At 38.2% G+C, this 11,474-nt stretch overlaps 1 protein-coding gene across 1 annotated transcript; it reads left to right on the top strand.

Moving 5' to 3' along the window:
- Positions 1 to 4,668: 4,668 nt before the first annotated feature.
- LOC146327445 (uncharacterized) lies at positions 4,669 to 9,630 on the top strand. Its single transcript, XM_084716266.1, has 3 exons — positions 4,669 to 4,970; positions 6,301 to 6,440; positions 8,933 to 9,630. The coding sequence occupies exons 1-3, from the start codon at positions 4,669 to 4,671 to the stop codon at positions 9,628 to 9,630; spliced, it is 1,140 nt and encodes a 379-aa protein (XP_084572392.1).
- The last annotated feature ends 1,844 nt before the right edge of the window (positions 9,631 to 11,474 follow it).

Raw genomic sequence — 11,474 nt, 5'->3', positions numbered from 1 at the left:
TGATCCCACACTACTGTATGACATCATCAGACTGTGTCTTTTGTTATTGTTTTATTGTGAGAGAGACCCCTAGTGGCAGAAATTACAAACTGTGTGTTTAAGTTACGTAGACCAGTTGGGAGCAATGGGTCTTTGTTTTCGGGACAATGGGCCATTTTTTGGACTATTGGGATTTTTGGAATAATGGGTCATTGAAACGACGGCATGGAACTCTTTCTAAAGTCATGTGGTGGAAACACATCCATGTGCTTCAAAACACCTCTCATAACTCAAGTTTCACCTGTGTTCAGCAAAATTTTACCCAAAAAGTACACATATGTTGTCAGCTCACACCACAAAGTGTAGCCATGATGGAGAACCAACCAAATCCAACCCTGTACAGCAGTTTAGTTGTTCCACTAAAAGATTTCTGGAGCAGATTTCAGTCACTTCACTGAACAAATCAAAAATAAATAAGATAAATTGTGACATAGAGTCTCCCATTTTATCGTGGTGGGTCCTGTGTATCCCGTTGACTCCTTTTAGGCCAATAAATCCTGAAATGTTGTGAACCATTAATGTAGATGTGATGTGATGTTCATATGTGTAACGCCTGTGACATGCAGTAATATGTTGTATGACGTTCTGATGTGATGAAAGGAACCTTCATTGTGTTGAGCGCTGAGCTGTGTTCAAAACGTACAAATTCATTCAGGAATAAAAGGCATCAACTCAGAAAACATCACGATGAACAATATTCATTTCCTGGGACATCAAACATTTGATTTAATGCTTATGTTGATCTTGAAATCTTCCTGTTTCTTTGCTCTGCAAACTGTCACCAGTAATATTGTTGAATGCAATGAAAATGCTCTGTTGCTGTGCAGCCATACTTGCCAACCTTGAGATCTCAGAAATAGGGAAACCAAAGTGGAGGAGGGAGGGGGAGCTTCATAGAGTTTGTTTCCTCCTGTGTTTGTTATACAGTACCATCTGGGAAGTTGTCCTTAGAAACTGTTTGGAAAAGGGCAGGCACTTAAAAAAAAAAGAAAAACACTTGGCAGGTGATTGGATGAACCATCTGTCATCACGTTTAACATGGGCTAACTTCAACCAATCAGATCAACCATCAAGAAAAGCCATCAGTCCGGTTCTTTATTCTTATATCAATGAAGAAATACTCTCCAGTTCTGACATAACTGATGCTGTCGCAAATCCAGTAATTAACTATAATTAGGCTGCTCTTAGAAAAAAAAAAGTTCCCCTTTCCTTTAGAACTTACCATAAAAGAGGTGTAAACGTCTGTCATGAATTGGGAGAAATATGGGAATCTCCTGGGAAAATCCGGAGGGTTGGCAAGAATGTGTGCAACTGTTGCAAAAGCTTTGCAGGGAGGCAGTGATACAGCTGTTGGGGGAGAAACACACTGCTAATACAGAAATGTGAATTAAATGTCATTTTTAGCACACAACATATTGGAGCAGCATAATAGAGAGTCATAAAGAACATGTGTTTCTATGAAATGATGCATTATTTGTAGAGCGAAACAGCAGAAGAAGAGAACCGTGCGAAGGAACCATAGAGGAAGAAGCCATGTTGTTCCTATATTCTTTATTTATTGTCTGAACATATCACCAAATGTGTACAGCAGTTAACTTAAAGTTACTTTGTTTGAAATCATTTGTAATTTAAGATGAAGGTGCGTCTGCAGGCTTCATGTACATTTTTATTTTAGTTCCGAATGTATCTTCTGTTGTTGTGTTTGTGAAACAAGCTGTCCTTTTTAAACAGCTCTAATATTTTCATATTTTTAATATTCGTGAGGGAAAGTGAGTAACGTGTCAGTGTATGATTTGTGGTTGATGGTGATCATTTAAGGTTTGCTTTTGTTCTGATTGAACATGAAATACAAGCATCATTTTTTTCTACATAGCAATAACAATATGAAACAACAGGTGTGCAAAGTTACTATTCATCCGTTTGGTTTGCAGCTACACTGCAAATCCTGTAAAGGACTACAAACCTAATAAACTTCTACATCATTCTTTTTGTTTGGTTTGGTTTGGTTTTGTGATCCAGAGTGTAAGTTGCAGTATATCACATTTTTGAACAGAAATAGGCTGCTTCTTTAGATTTAAATACTTTGTAAAAGAGCAATATAGTAGTAAATACAAACCTAAATAATGAGCGCACTGAATTTACACAAGAATTATGTTCACTTTCCCTTAACTTCCATTAGTTTGATACCATTGCATTTACTGCATTGCTTCTAGAGACACAGAGACTGCAATGTGGCAAATGAATCAGACAATTAAATAATTCAAAATAAAATTGAATAGAATACTCTAATAATATTAGATTAAAAAATATTAATACAACCTATTAGACATGTTAGAAATAAAACAGTGTACTATCATGAATAAAAAGGGTTTTTAAGTGATCAAGTGACTTATTAAAGGGATAGTTCACCCAAAAATGAAAATTCGGTCATTTATCCTCATGCTGAGCCAGGGTCTGTTTTTTTGTTAGTCTGTAAAACACTGCTGGAGTTTCACAGGAAAACAGTGCTGGAGAATCTCAAAAAAATGGAAGTGAATGGTGGCCAGTTTTCAAATATTAAAAACACTGTGGGAAAAAAAACATAAAATGCCTCCATAAAGCCTGAAGTCCCGACATGCCGTGTGCACACTGTCACACACACACCCAGTTCAGACAGTGTGCATGTGAACGTGGCTCCAAGCTAAGGACCTTCAGTTTAGATTCAGGGTAAAAACATGGTGTAAATAACATTTTGTTGTCAGTTTGGCATGTTAGGGCTTTAGGAGACTTGGATTTCTCCAGACAAGCAGTATGGAGGCATTTTATGTTTTTATTCTGCTGTTTTTTATATTTGAAAACTGGTCACCATTCACTTCCATTGTTTGGGAGATTCTGCAACACTTTTCCAGGTACCTTCCATGTTTTAATTCAGCCAGAACGGCCTCTTAGTTGTATGTGAATAACCCTGTAGGACTAAAGAGCTTTTTGATTTAAAAAAAAAAAAAAAAGCTTATTGAATTTGTCATGAAAATATGAAACATTGACGCTCCGTCTAGCAGCTTTATTGGACATGTTCAGACATGTTTGAGCCACCAGAGGCAGAGGATGGTGACAGGATGGCTTTTCTTTTTCTTCTGTGTTGGGTTTTTGGAACTGAAGTGAGCTGAAGTGAACTGCTGATTTGGACTGACTGTTGGACTATTCTCACTCAGATGCAAATAGACACTCAGTAATAGGCACCTTTTAGATGTATGTGAATAACCCTGGAGGAGTAAAGAGCTTCCTGTCAGATAATCACACATCACTCATCATGTGCTATTGCCCCTCCTGTTTCTCCATGTATTTGCAGAGGGTGTCCAGGATGTTAAGTGAGCATGGCTGTCCTGGAGGATGGATGCTGGTTGTGACCACAGATAGTATTTTGAAGACAAGTGATTCTTCGTCCTGTTAGATCTGTCAGAATCTGGTCTGCAGTATTTTTCCGCCCATTGGTGCAGGGAACACCTTTTTTTCCTCATCCGGCCAAGTGGATTGTTTGAGTCTTTGAGGACGAAAAATGGAGCGCGATGTGTGTGATGTGGCAGAGTGGGCGGTTACTACGGTAACAGGAAGCTCCAGCTGCTTTCTTTACAGAGGAGTCATCCTACAGAACCATGACCTGGAGCTCAACACTGCTGATACATCACACACACACACACACACACACACACACAGAGACATTTACATGTGTGGAAGGTAGAGGCTGTGTGTTACCATTATAATGATTACACTGCAGAGTATGTGATCACTCAGAGGTGGGAAGTAATGACACACAAATACTTAATTCCTGTACTTAAGTAGAATTTTCAGACTTTCAGACAACCTTTTGCTTTTACTTCTTATAGTTAAACAAATATTTGTACTTTCTTCTCTGTACATTTTCAAAATGAGCTTGTTACTTCTGTTTTAATGCATTTAAGGGGAATTATTTTTGTTTTGCAAATACAAAAAGGTGTAACAAGTTGAAAACAATGTAAAATTACATAACAAAATGAAAAGACCAAAAAAACTAACTAACTAAAAGACGTAAACAAAAACAATGTAGCAATGCTTAAGACAGAAATTATGTAAAAGACATAACATGATGGAAAAAATGTAACACAATGAAAACAATGCAATAATATAACAAGATAAAAATTACGTAAAAAATTATAACAAGACGAATATGAAATGACAAGACCAAAATGGCATACAGTGTCTCATTTGTGATCATTATTACAGTGTGTGATTTGTTGGTCTGCTGGCCAGCATCAGACGCCACATCTCTGTTATATCCAGCCTTCTGAGATACTGTATATGTCTGTCAGGAAGCACAATAGAGGGAATTTATTTTGTTTCATTTGATTTATTTCTTTTTATTGTTTCATCTCATATAAATCTGTCACTGTCTTTGGAATGGTGACTCAGTCTTTTGTTCCATTTTGTTGATTGGTTGTTAACATTCAAATTAAAATGTTTACATTTAAAAAAAAAAAAAACTCTCCTGAAATATTATATTTCAGGTAATAACATTTGGTCATTTGTGGAGAACTCATTTCACTTTGTATGTTGTACTTATATGTCTGTGTATGCAATAAATAAATTAGATGTGCCTTTTTTCACCTTAAGCTGATGAAGAGGGGTGAATATCACATCATGCTGCGAACTGTTGAGGAGGACGCAGAGCCTCTGAGATGGCCCATAGCTCCAGACGGCTACATCCCCAACTCTGTGATCCGGAGCTGGAGGAAGAGGGAGAAGGACGGTCTGAAGAGGAGGATGACAGAAACACAGGATGAGAAAAATAAGACAGAGCTGTACTATGACTTCAACCCTCTGCATAACCGGGTGTTAATATTTGATCTGGGAGACATGACTGAGGAGCCGGAAGAAGTCTGTTCACCGTACAATTCAAGAAAGAATGTGAAGTTCCCGTAAGTGTTAGACCTGAATAATGTTTGGAAATGATTCTGAACTTCTTATGGAAGTTATACAAATCCCTGTAGCCTGGGAACCAGATGAATCTGCTGAGCTCATGATTTCATTCACTCTCACAGCGACATCTGGGCCCTGTTCTACCACCTGAACTCATAGTTCTGACACGGGAAGTCATGTATATAATGGGTCTTCAACATGGGGTCCATGACCCCGTGGGGGTCCTCTGAGTGACTGCATGGGGGTCCATCAAATTATCATGATTTTTTTTCCCAATATTTAAAACATGTCTGTAAATACATGTTAACATTAAGTGAACATATTATTAGCAAAGATAAATCATCCTTTTTGTGATGCAAACCCTAAACATTTCATTTACACAATACTAACAAAAGCTAGCTGACCTACTAAATCACTGTGCAACACCTATCAATGATAGCAAACTAGTTAGCTATGGGTCTGCACAATTAATCGCAATATTATCAAATTCGCAATATGGCCAAGTCACAGAAGCAAATCTAAAAGTTTTTGAGAAACTGAAAAATGTGTTACTATGAATTACAATGAAGTTCTGTGGAACTGCAGAGATGAACTGGCCTATTTTTCCCCAATAAAAATTAAAATTTTAATGCAAAAATTGTTATTCCCACTAAATGTATCACATTTTGCAATTGCAATTTCAGCCAAAATAATTCCATTATGACTTTTTTTTTTTTACCTGATTGTGCAGCCCTAATTGGAACACATTGTACAATTAGCTGCATTATTGTCCCCAAGTGTACACACACTCTTGTGAGCTGCAATGGATTGTTTTGTAACCTCAAGCAAGAGACTCTGACAGACCCTCCACCTCAGAAACCTCCAGCAAAACAGTGATGATAACAGTTATGGGTAAATGCAAACAAGACAAGACGCTGAAATATTCAATGAAATGTATGTAGTAGTGGGTCCCTGCACAGTCTCTGTGTCAGCTAAGGGGTCCATGGCCTGAAAAATGTTTCAGGTGTATGCCATTCATGAAATTAAAGCTTTTATAAAATTTCCAGTTTGGGGGGTTGTGAATCCCACAAGAATCACACGGGCTCATATAGAGTTGATATGGACTCGAAGGCAGCATTAATCTGGGTAAAAGTCACAAGTCATAAGTCTTGCGGCTCTGACTGGTTGTAGGTCTGACTAATTTTGGTCTGCATGTGTTGATAACGCCCCACAGAAACCTAAAACAAACCGAGAGGTTCCTAATTCACATTTGCGATTAGTCGGGTGATGCCAGTCTAACAAATCCCCATAACGATCTGTAAATTTAAACTGTTAAAACATTTCTTTCAGACCGACCTCCTATCATAAAAATGGACATAAACTGCAGAGAGAGCCGAGCAAAGACCTGCAGCTTCTTGAAGTCATAATTCATCCACCTGAGTGTCTCTCTGTGCCCACTAACTACACAACACCCAGTTTCATTGGCAAAGGTACAACAAATTAAGTTGTCATTTCAGATGGTTATTTCAACCTTTATAACTGAAAATGTTTTTGCTTTTTTTCCCAGTGGAAAGTCCTGCTGTATCTGCAGATAATCTTGTCCCAAAGCGAGGTATATAAATATGAATCTGAAGCTGTTGCCTGAGATTTGGCCCACTGCTTCTTACAGTAAATCACTACTTTTGAGATGTCAGATTATTTGTTTTATAAATCTACCTTTTCCATGAATATGAAAGGCGATCTGATCAGCCCAGGTTTCTCTTCTCTACAGAGCGTCCAGTCGTCAGTGTCCTACAACTTACAGGACAGAATTACCAGGTAGTGATTTTTGGGTCATTTAATTGATGCAACATTTTTCTGAAGTATTTTTTAAGTATGCTTATTAGTTTTCTAGATACCATCTCATCTTTTATCTGTACAGTAAATAGGTAACACACACATTTGGAGTAAGGATGTTAATGATTAGTCATGAATTAATTAATAATAATTTAACTAATTAAAAATGTATTCATGGATGTTTAATCAATAGGCATGGCAATAATTTGCACATCATTCGACATAGTTTTGTCTGGCAGAGCCATTTGTGGAGTAAGGACATTTAATCATAGACTTAAAGTGAGAAAAAAAAAGACAAAAAAAAAAACTGATTGATTAATTTAATAATGTTTGTTAGCATTTTCACCTATTGGTTAAGAAAAAATGCACGTGCAGAAGTAACTAATACTCTGAGTGGTGTTTGAGATGAATACTTTATACTTTTACTCAAGTAATATTTTAGCAGTGTAACAGTACTTGCACTTGAGTACAAATGTTCAGTACTCTTTCCACCACTGGAAATCTATGAAGATCACTAGAAAATTAGAAACTGCTACCTGACAGTTGAAATAAATATGCAATATCATGAAACCTTAATCCCTGACTATTCTTAATATAATAATTGCTTTTTAAAGGTACTATTTATTAATGCTTTAGCTTCATATTGGCATCTCACTGAGTGAGAGAAGACTCTCCTCTTTAACATCCAGATGTTGGGTAAAACTGGTGCAGCTCCTAATACTTCGGAAAGGCCAAATTCAGAGGACTATGTTTGCTGTATGTTGAATGTGTATGTGATAAATAAAAGTATAGCCTGCCTTTATTTTCCTCACCTGAGCTGATGAACAGGACCGAAAATCACAACATGTCCCAAACTGCTGGAGAAGACAGTTCAGCTTCTAATTCAAGAACAACTGTGAACCTCCTGTAAGTGTTACAGCTGATTAATGGTATGCAATCATTTAGAAATTCTTACACAAGTTATGCAAATCTCCATACTGAACTGAATTTATGTAAACTCTTTACATCTTTTCTAGACTAACCTCCCTCTATGAAAATGGACCACTGAGAGAGCTGAGGGAACACAAGGAGCAAACTGAAATCATCAGAAGTCCACTTCAGTGTCTCTCTGGGCCTAATATACACACAACATCCCAGATGATTCCTGAAGGTGCGAGCAAATCAAGCTGATATGGACACGGCTTTCCCCTGTGGAAAGTCCTGTGGTATCAGCAGATACTCTCGTCCTGTATTCATTCAGTGCATGAAGACATTGGGTCATTGGACAAATCCAATGGAGTAAAACAGGTTTTTCAACATCTCTCTTAGATAGGATCTAAATTCACAAGCCGTCCAAACCTGCTGTAGGTCAGCTCTGTGACAACACATAAGTCTTATTTTTGGGTTTCCTAATATCATCAGATACAACTAAGTATGTTTTTTTTCTTGTAAAAAACAACTATGCTGTGATTGGCTGTTGTAAATCTCCCCTGTTTTGTGACTGGCTGCTGTACAACTCTCCTATGTTGTGACTGGCTTTTGTAAAATCCCCCTGTGCTATGATTGACTTTTGCAAAAATCCCTGTGTTGCAATTGGTTGTCGTAAAAAACAAAAAAAAACCACTTGTGCTGTGATTGGTTGTTGTAAAATCCCCCTGTGTTGTGATTGGATGTTGTAAAAGTCCTCTGTTTTGTTGTTGGCTGTTGTAAAATTATAAGACAATTTTACAATAGCCAATCATAGCACAGGAGGATTTTACAACAGCCAATGACAGCATAGCAGTATTTTACAACAGCCAATTGTGACACGAGAGAATTTTACAACACCCAATCACATAACAAGGGGGTTTTACAACTGTCAGTCATAGCACAGGAGGGTTTTACAATAGCCAATCACATAACAGGATTTTTTTGTACAACAGCGAGTCACAGCACGTGGGATTTTTTAAACAGCTAAGCTGGGTTTTACAACAGCCAGTCAGAACACGGGGGGGTTTTACAACAGCCAAACAGGTGGTTTCAATGTTTAATGTTGTGGCTGATTAAGTTCTTCCCTGACATTTGGTCCATTGCTTCTTGCCGTATTTAAATCATCGCCATTCTTTGTGTTACATGTAACTTTCCGTACTCATAGAACCCGGGGTAACTTTATAACCACCCCCTACAGAGCCAAAAGATGATCTTGTGTGTCCCCCTCCAACTCCAGAGGATCTTCAAGCTCAACCAGATATTGTTCCTCCTGAATGTTCATCAATCAGAGATAAATGGCTCCTGCTGTCTTCGACCAAATATACCAACATCAGAGACCAACCACAGGTGGACCAGGACCTAAAAGTCATCCGGCTCTGGAAGAAGTTCAAAGCCGGCTACAACCCTTTTCCACACTTTCAAAAACCCTCCACCACTGCTGGGCGCCCTCCTGCTTCTAAGGGAACAGGCTCCACTGTTCAGATGAATCTGAAAGGTGGTCAGAGTAGCCCTCGTTTGTGTTCCTCACGAGCAGCAAGGTTGACCGCTACAGAGCATCAAGAGCATCAAGAGCATCAGAGCGTCAAAACTTCCCATGTGAAACAACTTGCAGTCACCATCCCCTCGCTGCAGCCTGGCAGTGCAGCGGCACATCAGAGAGTGGTGCAGAGGGTTCAGATGATGCACGCCGAAGAACCGGACTCTCCTCGCTTCCACCACATTATCCCAATGCCTTCCCAACACGGCTTCTTCACTCTGCATCCCTGTGGGAAGACTCAGTATGGAAGGCTGCAGTTTGAATGGGTGAGGGGATCTGATGAGGATAATCTGCTGGGGGTGACTGGAGTGAAGTTCAATGTTCCTGCTCACAAAGTTGTCAATAAAACAGGGCTTTGAACCATCTTAAAAAGTCAGCTTAGCGCCTTACCATCTCTCGCACCATTTCATTATTATTACATTGTTTGGTCTAACTTTTTCCTTATCTTTTTCTACTTTTTGATCAAGTCATTTAGTAATTTAAACTTGAACTTCTCTTATTTTAAAAGTTAAATTACATGTTTTTGTTTTTTCTCGATGTTGTTCATCATCTAATGTGCAAAAACACATTTCAAATTAAATGGTACTAACTGGAGCCAGACTATAACCTGCATTACAAATCACATACTTTTTACTTTAAGTATGCACGACAGCTGCCCTTTCAAAGTATGTACTGTTGCATGGAGTATGCATACAGTTGGGACATACTACTATCTCATAACATTGCACCTTGAACTTTGACCCTCCTGCTGATACACCCATCACAATGGATTGTGGGTCAGAATAGCCAGAAAAGCATGCTGACTTGCATCTTGCAAAATGAGACCGGATGCAGTCAGATATCTTCTTATTTTTGACATAGGGGGGTCTATGGAAGACTATGGAAGAAATTCTGCAAAATATACTGTTTTACACTAGTATGTGTACCACTGCTGTATATATTGTTGTACATTACTACATACGAGTGTATATGTTGACATATTTTTACACCTCTTAGTTTTATTTTTTCAATTGTTGTATATAGTCTAATGTACAATGCGCATGTTTTCCAATATTTTATTTTTATTTCTTAAAAGCTTTATCACTACAGAATATTTCTATCTTAATTTCCATATTCTATATTTCTATATGCTTATATTTGTATAAAGATATATACTTATATTCTAGTCTTTCTTGAATGGGTGCAACTGTAACACGAACAGTTTCCCTCCTGGGATCAATAGTGTTTCTGCAGTTAGAATGTGTGTATTGTTTAACTGATGAGAGGAAAAAACAAGAGCCTGTTAATTCTGCCTAAATGCAATTATTTTGTTTCATTTTTGAAGTATGTTAAAATGTCCCACACCGTAAAAACAAACAAACAAACAAACAAACAAACAAAAAGATTAGAAGACTCAAAATTTCAAGGCAATTTACTTCAATAGCTGTTACGTGCCACAGTGTGTTTGTGTTGTACTCTCCTCTGCCCAGGTTATGTCCCTCCTCCCCCTTGCAGGTTGCAGTGATTGACAGCAGGTGCAGCCACTCTGCAATCAGGGCCTGGTGTTCAAAAGCCTTGAGAGTGCAGCCAGTCAGGGCCAGTGGGTCATTCAGCAGACTGAGGTCTGCAAGTCTGCAGTCTAGTCCTGCACTGGCAGACTAGACTACTTGTGGTGGTTGTGTGACAAGTGCTTTGCTAGTGCTCTCAGCTAGTAAAGTCACATGTCTTTGTGTACCATGTGCCTTGTTAACCTCCTTGTTAACCTCAAAGGTTAACAAGGGCACTTGTTTGGGCGTCCCCATGTGCTTTGCTAGTTCCACCAGCTAGCAAAGGCACTCGTTGTCTTTTGTGTGTGTGTTGTTGTTGTTTAATTTAGTAAATTAAGTTAATCATCTTGTTGTATTTAATTTGTTAACTTAATTTGACACTTAATTTGGTAATAAAAGAAACTTTGTTTACACCTTTGTCTCACTTCTCCCTTCTTCACCCGGATACACTTATTTACTGTTACACCACTCATCCCCTCGCCCAACTTGGGAGTCGTGACAATAGATTTTTGAGATTTGAGCCCAACACAAACTCTTGAGTTTAAAAAAAAAACATTTCACCAACCTTTACTGTTTTGTTGAGATAATTTACTTTTCTTCTTTAGATGAACTTTTAGAAGAGTTTTAGAAAACCCCAGGAATTGTATTTCAAAAATCACTGACTAAACTTCTGAAAG

This window comes from Lutjanus erythropterus, chromosome 4 (genome assembly GCF_056507025.1).
Source record: "Lutjanus erythropterus isolate fLutEry1 chromosome 4, fLutEry1.hap2, whole genome shotgun sequence".
Classification (NCBI taxonomy): Eukaryota; Metazoa; Chordata; class Actinopteri; order Lutjaniformes; family Lutjanidae; genus Lutjanus; species Lutjanus erythropterus.
This window is presented reverse-complemented; position numbering and strand designations above follow the sequence as displayed.